Source organism: Lagenorhynchus albirostris, chromosome 13 (genome assembly GCF_949774975.1).
Source record: "Lagenorhynchus albirostris chromosome 13, mLagAlb1.1, whole genome shotgun sequence".
Taxonomy (NCBI): domain Eukaryota; kingdom Metazoa; phylum Chordata; class Mammalia; order Artiodactyla; family Delphinidae; genus Lagenorhynchus; species Lagenorhynchus albirostris.
This window is the reverse complement of record NC_083107.1, coordinates 8603009-8623490: the sequence shown is the minus strand read 5'-3', so window position 1 is coordinate 8623490 and position 20482 is coordinate 8603009. Positions and strand designations below refer to the sequence as shown.

Genomic DNA, 20482 nt, shown 5'->3' with positions numbered 1-20482 from the left:
CTAAGAATTATTTTAAGTACATTAATCTTTAAATTATATAGAAAACAAAATGTGGAGTTACAAACCAAAGTGACAATAATCCTTGCTTTTAGACTATTTTTTTTAAATGTATTAGTCTCAAATCTTGTAAAAAACAAAAAGTGGAGTTTCAAACCATTGTTACAATAATACCGACTTTTAAACTGCCCATGTATTTACTTTTACTGTGATCTTTATTTCTTCATATGGCTTTACCTTGTTGTCTAGTGTTCTCTCATTTTTACCTGCAGGACTCCCTTCAGCATTTCTTGCAAGGCAGGTCTAATGGTAATGAGATTCCTCAGCTTTTGTTTATGTGGGAATGTCTTAATTTCTCCCTCACTTTTGAAGAACAGTTTTGCCAGTTATAGGATTCTTGGTTGATAGTTTTTTCCTTCTAATACTTTGAATATATGGGCCCACTGCCTTCTGGTCTCCAAAGTTTGTGATGAGAAATCTCTTAATAACTTATCGAGGATCCTTTTTATGTGATGAGTCCCGTTGCTCTTGTTGCTTTCAAGATTTTCTTTGCCTTTTTAAGGTCTGATTTAACATGTCCCAGTATGAGTCTCTGAGTTCATCTTACTTGGAGTTCATTGAGCTTCTTGGATGCTTATATTCATGTCTTTCATTAATTTGTGACATTTTCAGGCATTATTTCTTCAAGTATTCTCTCTGTCTCTTTCTCTTTTTACCTTTCAGGACTCCCACAATGCATATGTTGGTTCACTTGATGGTCTTAGGCTCTACTGACTTTTCTTTAATCTTTCTGTTCCTCAGCATAGAGAATTTTTCACTTAAGTTACTGTATTTTCAGCTCAATTTTCTTTTTAATTTCTTTTTTCCCCAGCTTCACTGAGGTATAGTTGGAAAATAAAAATTGTTTATATTTAAGGTGTACAATGTGATGTTTTGATATACATACACATTGTGAAATGATCACCTCATATACTCTTTTTTTTGGTGAGAGCAATTAATTACTATCTTAGCAAATTTCAAGTATATAATACAGTATTATACCTACAGTCATGTTGTACACTAAATCTCTAGAAGTTATTCATCTTGCAAAACTGAAATACTGTACAAAAACTGAAATGAAAAATTCATTAGAACGATTCAAAGGCAGATTTGAGCAGGCAAAAGAAAGAATCATCAAACTTGAAGACAAGACAGTGGAAATTCTCGAGTCTGAGGAACAAAAAGATGAAAGATTAAAGAAAAGTCAGTACTCCTCTTATCAGCAAAATCTGACTGCTCTCAGTTTGTGCCCTTCTAGGGGTACTTCTGCTTCTTTGATGGATTCTGAATTTCTCTTCAAAGTATTTTGGTACCAACATTTACTTTTATGTCAGTGTTTCTGTACAAGAATGAGAGCTAGGGCTGCCTACTCTGCCATCTTGATGATGTCACCCTCTTTTGGTTTTCTTTTTAGGTTTTCTATCTTTTTATTGATATTTCCATTTTATTCATACATTGTTTTCTTGATTTTCTTCACATCTTCCTTTAGTTCTTTGGGCATCCTTAAAATGACTGTTTTAAAGCAGATCTACTTCAAATTTGTATAGTAGATCTGCCATCGGGTCTTTTTCAGAGATAGTTTCTGTTGATTAATTTTTTCATTTGAATGAGCCATACTTTGTTTCTTTTTGTACACTGTGATTTTTTGTTTAAAACTGGATATTTGAATTTAATAATGGAGTAACTCTGGGTGTCAGATTCTCCTCCTTTTCCAGAGTTTGCTATCTGTTTGCTTCTGTTTATTGTTTTTGGTTTTATGATGTAGGCTATGTCTGTGCCAAAGATAAGCCTGAGGTGTACACTTAAGGTCTTCTCAGGTGTTTTATGAACCTGGGCCTTTCCCTGAACATTCAAAGTGATTTTCTAATTTCCCCCATATATGCAGTGGCTTTTGAAGGTTGTCAGCCCTTTAAATCTTCTGGTTCACTTCAGGGTGAGGAACTTTTAACAATGGGGGAGTTGCAACAATGATGGCCGCCTGCCTCTCTGTCTAAACCTCTGTGATCAAAAGCAGCAATCAGGGCATGGATCCCCAATACCTGGAGGACAGAAGCCTTTTTTGCCCACAGGCTTCTGCAAGCTGTGTGCAAGCTGCTTGATGAACATGCACAGCTGCTTGCCGCAGGGCCGGGGGTGAGGGTGGGTAACTGCTTCTAGGCTGAGAGCTGAAATGGACCATATTTTACTTCAATTTACCTCAAGCCTTCCGCTTGAAGCTATAAGCATTCAAAAGACTCCAGAGTCCCAAAATAGTTATACTATTTTTGTTATTGGTGTGAAGTCAAAGTTTTATTTCTCCCATATAGATATTCACTTGTCCTAGCACCCTTTATTGACTGCTCCCCAATATTTTCTTTCCCCAATATTCTTCAGCGACACTTTATTCATAAATCAAGTATCCATATATGTGTGAGTCTGGCTAGACTCTGTTGCCTTTTCTGATCTATAGAAGTGGTATAATTCATACGGCTCAACATAAACATAGAAATGCAGTTGCTTTTTATGTATCAACTGTTATCCTGCAAACTTCCTAAATTGCTTATTGAATCTAGTAACTTATCTGTAGATGCTTTGGATGACCTCCATAAACTATCATAATCTGCGGTGCATAACATTTTTTTCTTCCTTTTCAATCCTTTTAGTTTTTAATTCTTTTTCTTGTCTTTATTTATTTTTAAATTTTATTTATTTTTACAAGTTATTTATTTATTTATTTATGGCTGCGTTGGGTCTTCGTTGCTGTGTGCGGGCTCCCTCCAGCTGCCGTGAGCGGGGCCCACTCTTTGTTGCGATGCACGGGCTTCTCATTGCGGTGGCGTCTCTTGTTGCAGAGCACAGGCTCTAGGTGCGCGCGTTTCAGTAGCTGTTCTTGTCTTACTTTATTGGCTACAACTAGCATGATGTTGAATATAAGTGGTATTTAGTGGGCATCTTTGATCCATTCTTCATCTCAGAGATAAAACTTTCAGCATTTCACTGTTAAGTATGTTGTTTACCATAGTTTTTTCCACATTCCTCCTCCTTAACAGATATCCTTTATTATACGTGCCAGCTGGGGTTCTCAGCAAGCTCCTGAGGCAGAATCCTCAGTGTCTGCTCACCTTAAGAACTGACTCAGCTTCCTATGTTCTATATACCAAATCTTAGTAGCCTTGCCAAGCAGGAATTACAATGGTCAAAACACCAACTAAAGAAAACATGGGCTAAGAGGATTGCTACGATTTCTAATCATATCCTAACATTACTAGTGATAACGCATGGAACGCACTGGCAAGAAATGCACTTGCATCATACTGTGGAAAGAGCTCTGGAACCAGGAAGCCGGGTACTTACTGGATGCTGCATTCTTACTCTAGCAACTGAATATTCTATGAGCCTCATTTTCCTTTTCTTTAAAAATAAAATAGGAAATCAAGTCCAAACTTCCTAGCAAATTTTTAATGTTTTTACAATTTTTACTGACTTATCATCAATTAATTTTTAGGACTTAAAAAATCACCATGAGCCAAGCCACATGACTGTAACATAAATTCCACAATCTGGGAATGAATGCTCTCAAGCAAAATTCTAATTTTAAATAATGTAAAACAAGGCTGTTGCTTTGACTCTCTCCCTGCTTTAGCTTTAATTTAATTTGGAGAAACCCAATATATATTCTGCCACAGAAATGCTACATGAACCTACTTCTCTTCTAATCACAAGAAACCAGGAGCTGTTTAAGAAAAAGCTGAACTTATTGGCAAATTATCGCCAGAAAGAATGACATTATGTCAAAATCAAAACAGTTGTTCCTAGGCAACATTCTTCAACATTAAAATGAATGATTTTTATAAATTACTATTCAGAGGGGTCTTATGTTCTGTTACTTGCAGATATATAATCCACTATATATAGCATCTCAACATTAGGCATTCTGCAGGAGGCTTAGTGAGGTTTCACTGTGGCTGAGGTAACCAGTGGTAATACCTGCCCTTAACACTCCAGTCTAAAATTACCTTAGCTATAGAACTCTGAGGCCTCCCCCAAGCACTGGTCCAAGCATTTCAGCAGATCCAAAGAGGGTGAGCAAATGACATCCCAGCTGACGAGCTCTTCCACACCCAAGTCCTTTTAGACGTGAATTGACAGCCTCCCCCAGCAAAAACACATGTCAAGCTTCAGAGTTTTCAAAATGGATTATCAACTTGCAACCTAGATGTCTAGTTCCTGAAGGATATAATAAATCCTTTTTCAATCAGTACAGGATAACTACACTCAGAGAATTTTTTAGAAATTCAGTCCTGAGTTGCCTGCTCTCTAGATCCTGCAAATCACCAAAAGGGAGATGTTTAAAACAGTGATTTCTATAGGTTCTCCAAGTTCTCATCTTGCAACAGATTAAAGAACTAGAGCAAGAGACTAAGATCATTTTCTAGCAAGGTGGCTTTACAAAACTAGAGATCATTATATATCTTCAGTTGTTATTCACTTTTAAAATATAAAAAGCCATACGAAGACTTTCTGCAAGCACCATGCAGCCACTGCCTGCTGTGTTTCTCAACATCTCTTATATAAAAGTAGAATAAGTTTATTTAAAAATTTAGAAACAGGGAAAAAGTTTTCATCCGAAACATTTATTTGCTTCATTGTCAGAGAAAAAGAACCTTACAACCCATCACTTTTTTCCTTGCTTACTTTGTTTGGCTTAGTGTCTGAAATCTAAATTTATGCTAAAACACAAATCTTATTCCAAGTCCCTAGCAGAATTATTTCTCTATTGCCTTGATCTAACTTTAATTTTCACTTTCCTGCCTTTATTATAAGCTACAGGAGAACTATTTAAGTCATGTATTTAGTTATAAGTAAGTAAACAAATACATCATAGGCAGCATCATGTAACAAAGAGACTAACAATCACACCTGGAGTGAGAAGACCAGAATTCTAATACCCATGCCATTACTGCAAAGTCATGGGATCGTGGGCAACTTTCTTAATCTAAACCTTGGTTTCCCCTGAATATAACATGAATAAAAAAATTATCAGCCATGCTATCAAATAACATGGTATTTAAAAACACTTGTTATTATTACAAAGGTGGTGAGTACTGTAAGACAAGCATAGAATATGAAAAAAGTTTGGAAGGAGAAAATCAGCCACAAAAATCAGGGTTGGTTAAGATGGCTTTTACTGTCTCTTTCAGCTCTGAAATTCTATAACTGCTTTTTAGCTAAGAAGACTAAAATAGGCTTCACGGTGCTACGTGAGCTATGTCTGAAAGGCAGAATAGGATTTTTATCAGATTACACTTTCTAATTTTATGTATAATATATATAAAGACACGGCTTAGAATGGCTAGTGGAAGGATGATATAGATGTAAAGCTGCAGAACTTATATCCTCTGGAGAAGTTCTCTTCCAGATAAATATTTTTCGGTCCAACATCCAAATTCAGCGTTTCACTCACTGGCTCCATACTAATAGAGCTTACCACCAATTCCACTGCTCCTGATCTAACTCTCCCCACCTAACCTCTCAACATCCCCCAGAAATATTTTATTTAAAAGGTAATCCATACAGCTATGGAGGTTTTTATTATTACCAATGACTCTACTGCCCTGTCTGCATATGAAGCTCATAAAATATATTTCATATGAACCAGTTACGTTTTAAAAGAAAAATAATAATCAGATGTTATTCAAGGCTTGACATTGAGATAATTCTTCAAGCTTAAAATAAAATTACCTGTAGAAGTCCTCCATCATCAAAACGCAGTACTTCTATTATGCTCTCCGACTGAATAAATGCTGTGAAGGAAGCAAAACATATTATCACTTAACGGGAACATAAATTTCATTTAAATAAAATCTTTTAAAGTTAATTACTACAACTTAATATTTTGAAAATATACTGCTTGATGGTGATGGTTGAAGAGAAAAATCTGACTAGTTCTTCAGGATTTTAGTAACTATGAAACCAAAACAATACAACCCAATTAGAAAGTACTTTTAACAACCTACAGGCTATTTAAGCCACTCACAAAATATTTACTCCTGCTATACTGCCAGAAAGCACAAAACAGTAAAATTCAACTAGATGCAGCTGATTATTTTCACTGAGAGATTAACTGAAAATAACATAAACACATAGGAAACATCACTAGAGGATTTTATTTCCCCCCAAAATGGTAAGCTGAAGTTCTATATCATTTGCTCATTTGTAGTGATGACAGGACCTGGGATCAATGGTCAAAACTGACTTGGTGGGGGAGTGGGCAAGGAGAATGGCAAAAGATTATTCCATTCCAAGAAACTGAGTACAATGCAAAGACAGGGTATTTAAAAAGCTAACGTACGTTTACCATACAATCCAGCAATTGTGCTCCTAAATATTTACCCAACTGATTTGGAAATTTATGTCCACACAAAAATCTGCAAGCATTTCCTTATAGCAGCTTTTTTTCATAATCATCAAAAACTGGACACAATCAAGATGTCCTTCAATAGCTGAATAAAGAGACAAATGTAGATTAACCATACAGTGGAATATTAGTGATAAAAAGTAAAAGAAAGGGCTACATGCTCTATGATTTCAAGTATATGCCATTCTGGAAAAGGCAATACTGTAGAGATGGTAAAAAGATCAGTGGTTGCTAGGGGTTTGGAGAAAGAAAGGAAGGGTGGAATAAGCAAAGCATAGGGAATTTTTCAAAGCAGTGAAACTCTTCTGTATGATACTGTAATGGTAGATGCAATTAACACTATGCATTTGTCAAAAACAGAACTTCACAGCACAAAGTGTGAACCTACTGTATGCAATTAAAAAAATCATTTAGGAGATCAGGAATCCCAAGATAGATTACAGAATATGACAAAACAATTTAAATACATAGCAAAGGTATGAAACCATCTCCCTGAAGTAGGGTGGAGTGGGGAAAGGTGCTGACCTAAGTAATTTGGAAATGAGTGGAATCTGTAAGACTAAAGGCAACAGAAACTGTACATAAGCACTATCTCTAGTTAATAAAGTTATTTTCCACAGGGGTTTGGGTTAACCATCCTGACGCTGCTATACATGTACACTGGAATTGAACAATATACGGATGGTGGATGGTGGATGGTGAGAGATTTCTCACTGTCGGAATAAGAGTTTACACAAAAGCAAGGGAAGGAGGCTAGAACAATCTATGTGGTAATGGATTAGAGTTGGCAACATCAGTACAAATTCATGTTGAGCTTAATACAGATACAGATGGTTGCATATAGAAATATTTACAGATGTGCATATACACAGGTTAGTATACACACATGTATTACAACCCAGTAGCAAAAAGCACATCTAGCACCTAGATCTTGGGTTCTACTACCATTCCCCAATAAAAGGAACTGGGGCTTCTTGGAGAAATGGCTGAATCTAGGACTGGGGCAGGAAATACACAAGATGAAATGGGAGCAACTTGTGCCAGAAAGTGCTTTAAAAAAAAAGTCTTACATTGATGGGAATGTGTCAAACAGATGTAAGAGTTAACAGTAAGTGTTCCCAAATGGCCAAAGTTGGAACAACTTGAGCAATAAAATAAGTCAAGCAGTACTGGATTAAAACCCAAAGTATAAAATAAATATCTGTGAGTCCATACTGGTATAAAGAAATGAATGAATAAATAAACAATGGGGGAGAAGAGACAAAACTTTCAGGCAGAAGAATTCTAAACAATTTATACAGAAACTCTTCTACTTAGAAGGTGGAACATTATAACTCCCCATTCCTTAAGCATGGGATGCATATAGTGACTCCTAAAGAAAACAGTATGGAAAAGAGGAAAAAAGGAGTAATTTTACAATGGAGAAACCTGACAAACGTTACCTCAGTCAGATGATCAAGGTCGATATCCACAGGGAAAAGTCATGTGGACAGTATCCTTGATACGTCATAACAAAAATGGCATTTTATCTCTGTGGTCTTCCTCCCCAGATCACATAACTCCAGACTCATCATGAGAAAAACATCAGACAAATCCCAGCTGAGGGACGTTATACAAGACACCTGACCAGTACACTCCTGAAAACTGTCAAGGTCATCAAGAACCAGAAAATTTGAGAAACTGTCACAGACCAGAGGCGCCTAAGGAGACATGACTACTAAATGTAATATGCTATTTTGGATGGGATTCTAAAAAAGAAAAAGGAAATCAGGTAAAAACTAAGGAAACCTGAATAAAATATGAACTGTACTTAATATACTAATACTGGTTCATTAATTGCAAAAAAAAAGTACCATATTAAGTGAGATGTTAATAATTGGGCAAACTGGGAGGGGGGTATAATGGCAACTCTGTACTATATTTAGAATTTTTATATAAATCTGAAACTGTTCTAAAATGAAAAGCTTATTTTTTAAAACCCATGAAACAATGGTGTTTCACTTGGCTTAACATGACCCTCACTGGCTCCTTCCTGTTGGTCTTTGGGTAGAGTCCATGAAGAAGCCTACTGTCTAAGCCCATGTACCTGGCTTTTTCAGTATGACCAAAGCTGAAAGTCACGCGGCAGATGAGATGCCAGCGAATTAGATCACTTCACCTACTAGGATGGTGTCTTTCCTGCCTGCTGAGCATCGATTTCCTCTTATTCTCTTAATCACACCCTGACTTTATTTTGGGAAAGCCCTGTCCTCTAGTTCTTGTGTTTCTCTTCAACCACAGCTCCAACTTGCTCTACCCTGCTCATTCCCCACCAGTTCTTCATATATACAGAACATTCAGTAACACTGAGTGCGTGAATGAAATACCACCTTTCTGCTCAGGTATAAGTACTGGTATTTGCACACACTGATACAAACGAACTCTTTCTGGTTACCTCTAGTCTTAGCTTGTAGCTGCATTTCAAAAGTGAGATCAGAGCTAATGGCTCCAACGGAATTACTGACATAGAGTACATGTGGAGTACACAAAAATGTCTCCAAATAAAGTGATAAACCATTAAGAAAAAAGGACTGTGAATGTAAAAGGCTCTGTCTGCCCAGCTCACCCATCCCACTTCTCATCCCCTCCCCCACCCTTTTAACATAAAGTGAAATTTTAGATGATCCAGAAAACCTTTTTGGTATACTTCTGTTGAATACAGATTTACTGACGTAAGAACACAATGAACAAGAATTAACTGAATAGTCAGATGCTCACAATGTACAAAAAGTCTAGCTCCCAGTTAGACGCTTTCCATCTAGTTAGCAGAGAAAACAGACCCAAAAAAGTAACAGAAATGTGCTATATTTGGTGCCTGCTAATAGAGTTATGACATAATGACCATCACATAAGTTCCCATCATCAAGCTAGATCAGACCTTTATCTAACTGATGAGAACTTTACTAAAGAAAGAAAAGCAGTAATATAATTTGGGTGTATTGTATTTTTAATTAGGAGCTTTTAACAAAAACATGAATTACCTTAGTTGAAAAAAATTAAGAGCGGCAGCTATTTTATAAAGTTCTGAAAGGGAAATATTGTGTTATACATCAACAGCTTTCCTTAAAATATGTAGAAATGAATAGGATTCAACTCTGGCATAAAACAAATTAGGGTATTTTGCTTTAAATGATCAATCATAGTAACTTCAAATTATATGCCTAGAAAAACAGAATATGTACTTAATCATTTAATGTGTTAACAGTTATTAAGCTATACGTTACAAAAAGTAACCAAAGCAAGTCAAGTTCACACATCTCCATATCTCTAGATTTGAAACCACAACTGACAGCTACTTCCTCTTCCAAGAATTTTTATCCCTTATTTTACACTCTAAAGGAATCCCAAACTGTCTCAATGTTCCGCAGTTAAAGCAGCAATCTGATGTATCAGAAATAAGAATACCATCTAATAATTATCAATTACTGTGTTATTAAACTTCAAACTAATCCTATGACTAGACTTTATGGATTCCGTTTGAAGATAAGCAGGCACAGGGAGGTTAGGCTCGAAGTCACTCAGCAAGAAAGTGGCTAGAGAGGGGCCATAAATTTCAGCAATGGGACCCCAGAACCTATGCTTCTAAACCCATCACTATTTACTTTCAAAGTAACGTGACACTAATGCTCACAACCAACAGTACCTTCAAGCAACCTAATTTTAAAAATCAGCCATGTATTTCCAATAACAAGGGAGGAAAGGAGGACATATAAACACAAGAGGTTTTAGTTCTGGCTTTTATGATTCTATTGGCATTTACTCTGTGAAGCTGGGCTCGGTAAGATCTACTTTAAGCGCCTCATATTCACCCACATCACCATGATGTCTGAGAGTAACAAAGACATTTATTTTCAGCGGACGAATCTCAGTGTGTCAGTTATTTATCACTTACTTTCAAAACAGAAGATCAGAAATTGAGTTTACTTCCCTATCTCATTTAAATGACATTTAAATATCATTTAAAAGAATGACATTTATAAGACAAAAATATCTTCACTTTAAGGGCAAATCTTTCTCTACTATAATTAGGGTTTTTTTTTTCTTTTAGGTAGAGATTCTTTTTTCTGAACACTGCAAATGATGACTAGATACAATGCTTGTTTTCAGACATCTTTTATAATAATTCATGAAAACAATGAATGTTGTAAATAGCTAGTAGGAATACATGTCATTTGGGCGTGTGTATGGGGGCGCGGGGGTGTGTACCAGGCATCAGGATCCTAGGCTGTCACCATCAAGTCTTTACTTTCTGGCCTTCACAGTCTCCTCACATGAGGGGAGGAGGCTGGACTAGTGAAATCCATGATTTTTTTAAAATCCAAGAGGAGAAGAAAGGGGCACACAGGCAGGACTTGAAAGGACTCCCAAATCCTGGGTCAAAGAGCCACCCTGCCTGGAACGCTCTTCTCATGGTTGTTGCCCTTCAAGTCTCAGCCTCAACAGTACCCTCAGAGGGGACCCCCAGTGACTGCTCCAAGCCACTCCCTGTCCCCTCTAACCATGCCCTATTTTAACTCTTATCACAACCTGTAAATAGTTTCTGGTTTGCCTGTCATCTAGCACAGAGTCTGGAAAATGGAAGAAAAGAAATATTGGTTAAAATAAAGGCATTACTGGGCTTCCCTGGTGGCGCAGTGGTTGAGAGTCTGCCTGCCAATGCAGGGGACACGGGTTCGTGCCCCGGTCCGGGAAGATCCCACATGCCGCGGAGCGGCTGCGCCTGTGAGCCATGGCCGCTGAGCCTGCGCGTCCGGAGCCTGTGCTCCGCAGTGGGAGAGGCCACAGCAGTGAGAGGCCCGTGTACCGAAGAAAAAAAAAATGGCATTACTATCTCAGAATTAATTATTGTTAATGATATTAATGTCTCTTTTATAGTTACACTTGTTCAGGATCTTATTTCAACAAAAGGCTCAGTAACAGATATTTTTAAACATTGTGAACTAGGTTTGTATGGGTCCCTTCTATCCATAAAGATACTTTATGACTGGACCCTTGTTTCTTTCCTCATTAATTTTCTTATCTGAAAGAAGTAATATACACCTACTTTGTTATCTTCTACCCACATTAAAAGTGCAAAGGAATTTATAAGTCAAATTCCAATTTTACCAACACCACTCAGTATTACCAACTTCCTAAAGAAAGGCTGTGTCCATGTTGCTTACTAAAACTCAAAATATAGTTTTACGTGACTCAGATATGTTGGACATACACCACACATCTAAAATGGTGAGTCACAAATGTTTTTCAAAATTAATGTTATAGCTTATGATAAAATACCATAATTTTTATTTTATCCTAAAGTGCTTAATTTATATAAAAAGATCAGCAAACTTGTTACAAAATGAATGGCTGAGAACCACCAATTACTCTAAACAAGCAAGAGAAAATCACTAATACACTGAAGCTCACCCTACTGCGCTCCTTCATCCCTAGCACAAGCCAAGGTCCATGGCAGCACCAGAGGCACCACACAAAACTAGCAGACCAAGGACTTCCCTGAAGGTCCAGTGGTTAAGTATCTGCACTTCCACTGCAGGGGGTGCGGGTTCAATCCCTGGTCCTGGTTGGGGAACTAAGATCCCGCATGCCACGCAATGTGGCCAAAACAGACAAGCAAAACAAACAAACAAAACAAGCAGACCAAAACACCACCACCAGGGCTCTGAAAATTCGGCTGGTTACTGGAACCATAGCCCACAACAGGACCTGTATGATAAACTGTCTAGCAACAGATGAATGGAGCCATAGAATGTGGTGTATAAATACAGCAGAATATTATTCAGCCATAAAAAGGAATGAAGTTCTGACACATGCTACAACACGCATGGACCTTGAAAACATTATGTTGAGTGAAATAAGTCAGACATCAAAGGGCTAATATTGTGATTCCACTTACATGAAATGTCTAGAATAGGCAAATTCAGTGAGTCAGAAAGTAGGTTAGAGGTTACAAGGCACTAGAGCGAGGGGAAGTCAGACTTACTGCTTAATGATTACTGAGACTCTGGGGAGAAGAAAAAGTTTTGGAAATAGATGATGATGGTGGCACATCACTGTGAATGTAATTAATGCTACTCAATTGTACACTTTAAAACAGTTATAATGGTACATTTTATGTTACATATATATACTACTAAATTTTTTTCTAAAAAAAATCAGACTATTTAAAAAACTACAAAATATATCTCATTAACTTAGACCCAAAAAAATGTGCAAAAAAATTTTAATATATTGAATCCAGCAATGTATAAAAAATTACACACCATGACCAAGTGGGATTTATTCAAGTTGTGCAAGACTGGTTCAAAATTTAAATATCAATCAATATAATTCACCACTATCAACAGGCTGAAGAAGAGAAATTACTTGGGCATATAAACTGAATCAGAAAAAGTATTTAACAAAAGCCAACACCCAGTCATGATAACAACTCTCACAAAATAGGAGAAAAGGAAACTAAACCCAAAACAAGTAGAAAAACGGAAATAATATGTTAGAGTGGACACCAATAAAATTGAGAACAATAACAAAAAACAGAGAAATCAGTGAAACAAAAACTTGGTTCTTTGAAAAGATTAACAAAATTGACAAATCTTTAGTTAGGCTGACCAAGAAAAAACCCATAAATGAAACAGGGAACATTACTATTGACTTAGAAATAAAAAGGACCTACCAAGCTTATAGAAATAAAGGGATTATAAGAGAATAACTAGGAACAATTGTACACCAACAAATTGGATGAATGGACAAATACCTAGAAAAATACAAATAACTGAAATTAACTCAAGAATAAATCTGAATGGACCTATAACAAGAGATTGAAATAGTAATCAAAAATTTTCCTACAAAGAAAAGCCTAGGGACACATGGTTTCACTGGTGAATTCTACCAAATGTTTAAAGAAGAATCAACACCAATGCTTCACAAACTTTTCCAAAATAAAACAGAGGAGAAAACACTTCCCAACTTATTCTATGAAGGCTTATTCTATGATACCAGGATCAGATAAAGTTATCACAAGAAAGGAACCTACAGCTCAATATCCCTTATGCATATGGATATCAAATCCTCAACAAAATAAAAAATACACATCCAGCAACATAAAAAGAGGCTTATACACTGTGATCAAGTGTAAGACCAATATACTTTTTACACTACAAAGCTTCAATGAAACAAATGAAAGATCTAAAGAAATGGAAAGACATAGGTTGGAATACTTAACAATGTCAAGATTGTAATACTCCCCCAATTGATCTTAGATTCAATGCAATCATAATCAAAATCCCACCTTGTTTTTTTTCCAAATTGATCTTAAAACACTTAAGAAAATGTGAGAAACCCATAATAGCCAAAACAATCTTGAAAAAGAAGAACACAGTAGGGGACTCACACTTCCTGATTTCAAAATTTATTACAAAGCTACACTAATCAAGACAGCGTGGTACTAGGAATAAAGATAAATGTGTAGATCAATAGGACAGAATTGAGAATCCAGAAAGAAACCCTCACATTTATGATCAATTCTTTTATGGAAGAAAGAAGAAAGGATAGTCTTTTCAACAAGTAGTGTTGGGCAACTGGATATATGCATGCAAAAGAATGAAGCTGGACCCTACCTCACACTGTATGTAAAAATTAACTCAAAAATGGAGAAAAGACCTTGGTGTAAAAGCTAAAGCTATAAAACTCTTAGAAGGTAACATGGGTAAATCTTTACAACCTTGGATTAGGCAATGTTTCTAAGCTAGGAGAGCTAAGCAAGCAAAGAAAAACACATAAATTGGACTTCATCAGAATTAAAATTCCTGTGCTTCAAAGGGCACTATCAAGAAAGTGAAAAGATGACCCAGGGAACAGAAGATTCTTGCAAATTATTTATCTGTTAAGGGTTAGGTACACAGAATATATAGAACTCATCCCCCCAAAAGACAAATATTCCAATTTAAAAAATGGACAAGGGATCTGAATAAACATTTCTCTAAAAGAAGAGAATACAAATAACCAATAAACACATGAAAGGATGCTCAAAATTAGTCCTCAGGGAAATACAAATTGAAACCAAAACAAGATACCACTTCACACATACTAGGATGGCAATAATCAAAATGACAGATAATAATGAGTATTGGTGAGGATGTGGAGAAACTGGAAAGCCATAAGTTGCTGGTGGGAGTAAAAAATGGAGTAGCCGTGGGGCTTCCCTGGTGGCGCAGTGGTTGGGAGTCCGCCTGCCGAACACGGGTTCGAGCCCCGGTCCGGGAGGATCCCACGTGCCGTGGAGCGGCTGGGCCCGTGAGCCATGGCCGCTGAGCCTGCGCGTCCGGAGACTGTGCTCCGCAACGGGAGAGGCCACAGCAGTGAAAGGCCGGCGTACCCCCCCCCCAAAAAAAAAAAATGGAGTAGCCACTTCGGAAAACAGTTTGGCAGTTATTCAAAAAGGTAAATATAGAGTTACCATAGACATAGCAATTCTACTCATATATATAAACAAGAGAACCGAAAACCTGAGGACAAAAACTTCTACATAAATGTCATAGCAGTTCTATTCATAACAGCCAAAAAGCAGAAACAACCCAAGTGTCCACTGACTGATGAATGATAAACAAAATGTGATGAATCCATATGATGGAATATTTCTCAGCCACAAAAAAAGAATGAATTACTGATACATGCTACAACACGGATGAACCTTGAAAACATAATGCTAAGTGAACTAAGCCAGATACTGAAGACTCATATTTTATGATTCTATTTATATGAAATGTCCAGATTGGAAAGTCCACAGAAATAAAAGTAGATTAACAGTTGCTACGGGCTGGGAGGAAATGGGATGTGACTCTAATGTGTATGAGGTTTCTTTTGGGGGTGTTGAAAATATTTTGAAATTAGATTGTGAACATACTAAAATGTGAACATACTAAAAGAACCACTCAACTGCACACTTTAAAAGGGTGAATTTGTGATATGGGAATTATATCTCAGTATTTTAAAATTCAACAACAACAAAAAGATATTGCATGATTTTGTGTTCTACTCCCTAAATTTCTTCTTAAAAGGTTGCCTGTATGGCATGTTAAATACTGTGGAGCCATGGGACAAAATGTGATACCTACTCCAGAAGAGCTTTAAGCTTCACAGTTCTTTCATGTATAGAAATTCACTCTTTAGTGTGCACATGTGTGTGGGAGGAGAGAATACAGAGCAGTTGCTAAAGCGACTAAAGGGTAAACTGTCAACAGTAGGTGAAGCTGGGTGAAGGTATGTGTTTTTTATTTTGTTTTGATTCTTAGAAATTTCCTGAAAGTTTGAAAATGTTCCAAATAGAAAGTTTACAAAAAATAACATCATTTACACAAGACTTACAAAAATTTGAATGTTTAAACACACTCAATCTTTAAAAAGACCACATACTGAGGTATAGTAAATCTCCGTACCTAATTATGCCAAGTTGGAAATACTGGTTGTAGAGGTGTTTAGTATCTCAACTGCTGTCACAGATTAACTGTGACAAAAATGATAAACTGCTGAAGTGTCTATGACTACAGTGGTATTATAGCCATCTTAAAACTGTCAGTTAAAATGATATGCCAATTCAATTATTGTGCAGGGATTTTACCTTGTATGTCCAATATGCAATCATATATTATGAGATGTATGGTGTACATATGTAATATCTGCACTGCATATATGTATATAATACGTAACATCATATTCTAAATATTAGGTAAGAATCGTCCATATCTTATTATTGTAGTTTTTATCCCACATGCTCAAAGAAGTGACCAATATAAGCAATTAGAAAATGAACAGCAAATTAAACCTAAAATAAAAGAAATGTAAACTGACAAAAGAGCAGAAAATAGGGAAAAATCAAGAAATCAAAAGCTTTTTGTTTGAAAAGATGAATAAAGTTGATAAATTTCTAGCCAGACCTGTCAGTAAAGTGAAGTCACATATTAGAAACATAAGAAATGAGAGACTGGACACGACTACACTTTCTATAGACATAAGTCCAGTAAAGGAATATCATTAAAAATTCTGTCAATATAGTCAACAATTCAGATTATGATATGGATACATTCCTTCAAAGACTCAAAATGCCAAATATCAGTTTAAAAAAAAAAGTTAACTTGAATAGCCCTATATATATTAAAGAAGTTATTTCATAGTTAAAAGTCTTACAAAGAAAACTGTAGGCCCACCGCCCATAGATTGATGAATTTTCCCAAATATTTAAGGAAGAAAAAATACCAACTCAACACAAACTCTCTCAGAACAAAGAAGAGGAAAAACTTCCCAACTCATTTTATGAAGCCAGCATTACTCTGATACCAAAAGCAAAGACATTAAAAGAAAAACTACAGACCAACATTCTTCATTATTATAGATGCAGAAATTCTCATTAAAATTTCAGCTAATATAACCTATTAATGTATAAAAAGGATAAATACATCATCATCATATAGGGTTTATCCAAGAAATGCAATATTTGTTTAACATTCAAAAAAAAAGCAACCCAACCTATAAAACTAAAAACACAAATAAAAAATCCCCACCAAACATTAAAAACAACAACAACAAATAATAATAATAATCTCAAAAGATGCAGGAAAAGCATTTGGCAAAACTCATCATCCCTCCATGACAAAAAGATCTTGGCAAAGTAAGAACAAAAGGAACTTCCTTAAGCTTCCAAAAACCATTTACAAAAGACACAGCTTAACATCACACTAAATGGTGAAGGACAAAATACTTTCCCTCTAACAAAGTAAGGGATATTCCCTCTTACTACTATTCAACATCATATCTGAAGTCTTAGTCGATGCAAGAAGGCAAGAAAAAGAGGTAAAAGCATACAGATTGGAAAAGAGAAAATAAAATTGTCTTTACACACAGATATCATCAACTTCAATGTAGAAAATCCTAAGAAATCTACAAAAATTGTAGCAGAATAAGCAAGATTAGCAAAGTGGCAGCATGCAAGGGCAATATAAAAAATCAAATGTATTTCTAATATTGGCAAGGAACAAATGGAAACAAAAATTAAAAACCATTTACAATAGCATCAAAACATATGATATCCTAAGGGATATATCTGACAAAACACGGCTGGGAGAAATTAAAGAACACCTAAATAAATAGGAAGATATACCGTGTTTGTGAATCAAAAGACTCAATATTGTTGAGAGCAATTCTCCTCAAACTGATCTAGACATTCAGTGCAATTCTAATCAAAATCTCAGTAGGCTTTTTTGTAGGAATTTACAAGATGATTCTAAAACATATATGAAAAGCAAAGGACCCAAAATAGTAAAAATAATTTTAAAAAACAAACATTGGAAAACCTAACGCTCCCTAATTTTAAGACTTAAAATAAAGCCACAGTAATAAAGTCAGCATAATACTGACACAAAAACAATATATAATGGAATAGAATAGATACTCCAGATATAGACTCCCACATATATGGCCAATAGATTGTGACGAAGGTACTAAGGCAATTCAATCAGGGGAAAAATGATCTTTTCAGTATGTAATGCTGGTACAACTGGTCAGTCATATGGGAAAGGAGAGAAAAACAAAGAAAGAATGTAGATGCCTCAACACTTACAAAAATCAACTTGAAATTACTGACGTAACTTAATTTAAGAGCTAAAACTCCTAGACATCAACATAGGAGAAAGATAGTGACCCTGGGTTGGCAAAGATTTCTTACATAGGATACAAAAAAGAAAAAAAAGAAAAAATGAACTATTAAAAAAAAAAGGTAAATTGAGTTTGATTAAAATTTCTGAAAACTTTTGCTCTTTAAAAGATACTGGTACAGAAATAAAAACACAGGGAAGCCCCCCACCCCCCCAAAAAAAAAGAAAGTGATAAAGAGGACTTGGGATTTCATAAAGGAAACAAGAAAATGATAAAAAAAAAAAGGGTAAACATAATAGACTATTCTTCTTTCTCATGAGTTTCTTAAATCATACTTGATGGTTGAAACAAAATTATAATGACATCAGTTGAGCACAATGTATGGAGAAAAACTACTTCAGGAAATTATATTTTTAAAAGTGGTAAGGGCCATGGAATCTCAATGAAATCAAGGTTTTAACACCGTAGTCAAAGCTGTAAAACACTGATATCAGGAGGCTATGTTAAGTTACATATATACTGTAATGTATAAAGCAACCACTTAAGAAATACACAAAGCAATATAAACTAAACAATATGGATCCTAAAAAACTTTGAAGTAACTCACAGAAAGAAAAATGAGATACAGAAACAAGAAAACGAAGAAACAAACAGAAAACAAATAACATAATGGAAGAATTAAGCTCTAACATATCAATAATCACTTTCAATGTAAATGGTTTAAACACATCAATTAAAAGGCAGAAACTGCCAGAATGATTAAAATGATTATCCAACCATATACTTCAAACAAACATAAATAGATTTTATATTATTAAAGGGTTAGAAGATTTATCATGCTTTTTTTTTTAAGGTACAGCTATGTATTAGATATAGTAGACTTCAGAGGAGGGACAGAGTATCATTTTATCATTAGATAAAAGAATCAACTTACCAAGAAGAAATACTGTTCCCAAATGTGTGTGTACCAAACAACACAGTTGCAAAATAATGAAACAAAAACTGGTAAAGCTAAAAGGAAAAGTAAACAAATCCCGTATTTGGGGACTTCAACACCCCACTGTCAGCAACTGGTAAAACTAAAAAGAGACATAAGATATAAAAGAATACACGTCTAAGTAAAATATTGGGTTACCCAAGAAGTTCATTTGGGTTTTTCCATAAGATGTTATAGAAAAACACGAACGAACTTTTCGGTCAACCCAATATTTGAAAACCTGAACACCATCAACCAATAGGATCTAACTGACTTTTATAGAACACTCGACCTACATCAACACAATACGTATTCCTTTTAAGCTACCTTGGACAATTCCTCAAGATAGACTACATCCTGGGTCATAAAAGAAACCTCAACAACTTTAAAAACACAGAAATCAGACTAGATTCTCTAATCACAATGGAATCAGATTAGAAATCAGTAACAAACACAAAATAAAAACATCCAAACACTTCTTTATTAAACAATACACTTCTAAACAAATCATGGGCCAAGAAAGAACGGAATTTTAAAAACACATAGAAATGAATAAAAATAAAAATGTAATACATCAGGGGCTTCCCTGGTAGCGCAGTGGTTGAGAGTCCGCCTACCAATGCAGGGGACACGGGTTCGTACCCCGGTCCGGGAAGATCCCACATGCCACAGAGCGGCTGGGCCCGTGAGCCATGGCCGCTGAGCCTGTGCGTCCGGAGCCTGTGCTCCGCAACGGGAGAGGCCACAACAGTGAGAGGCCCGTGTACCGCAGAAAAAAAAAAAAAAAAAAAGAAAATGTAATACGTCAAAAACAGTTCTAAGAGGAAATTTTTATGGCACTAAAATGCTCACATTAGAAAAGAGGAAAAGGTCTCAAATTTATAATCTGTGTTCCCACTTCAAGAAACTAGAAAAAGCAGAAAAAATAAACTCAAAACAAATAAAAGGAAGGAAATAATAAAAATAAGAGCAGAAGTCAATGAAATTGAAAATAGGTAAATAACAGAAAAATGAATTAAACAAAAGTCAAGCAAAAATCAACAAAACTGACAAGCCTCTAGGCAAGACTGAAACAAAGAGAAGACACAAGTCATCAACACCAGGAATGAAGCAGGGGATGGTACTGTAAGTGCTGCAGCCGCTAAAAGATTAGTAAGAGGATACTATGAACTTTATGCTCGTAAACTCAACAACTTAGAAAAAAATGGACCAACTTCTCAAAACCCACATGCTACCAAAACTCAACCAAGATGAACTAGAAGGCCCGCATACACCTACAGCCACTAAAGACACTGAATTTGGCAACAGATTCCCCAGAAAAAGAAATCCTCAGGCACAGATGGCTTTACAGGAGAATTTTATCAAACACTAAAAGAAGAGTGAGCATC

The 20482-nt window shown here is 35.8% G+C and overlaps 1 protein-coding gene across 2 annotated transcripts in view; it reads right to left on the bottom strand.

The window, feature by feature from the left end:
* TMEM131 (transmembrane protein 131) overlaps positions 1-20482 on the bottom strand; it is a 192215-nt gene that overhangs the window by 133812 nt on the left and 37921 nt on the right. For both annotated transcript variants that reach the window (XM_060170052.1, XM_060170053.1), the window contains exon 2: positions 5758-5819. In XM_060170052.1, the coding sequence (XP_060026035.1) occupies positions 5758-5819 (62 nt within the window). The remainder of the gene's footprint in view (positions 1-5757; positions 5820-20482) is intronic.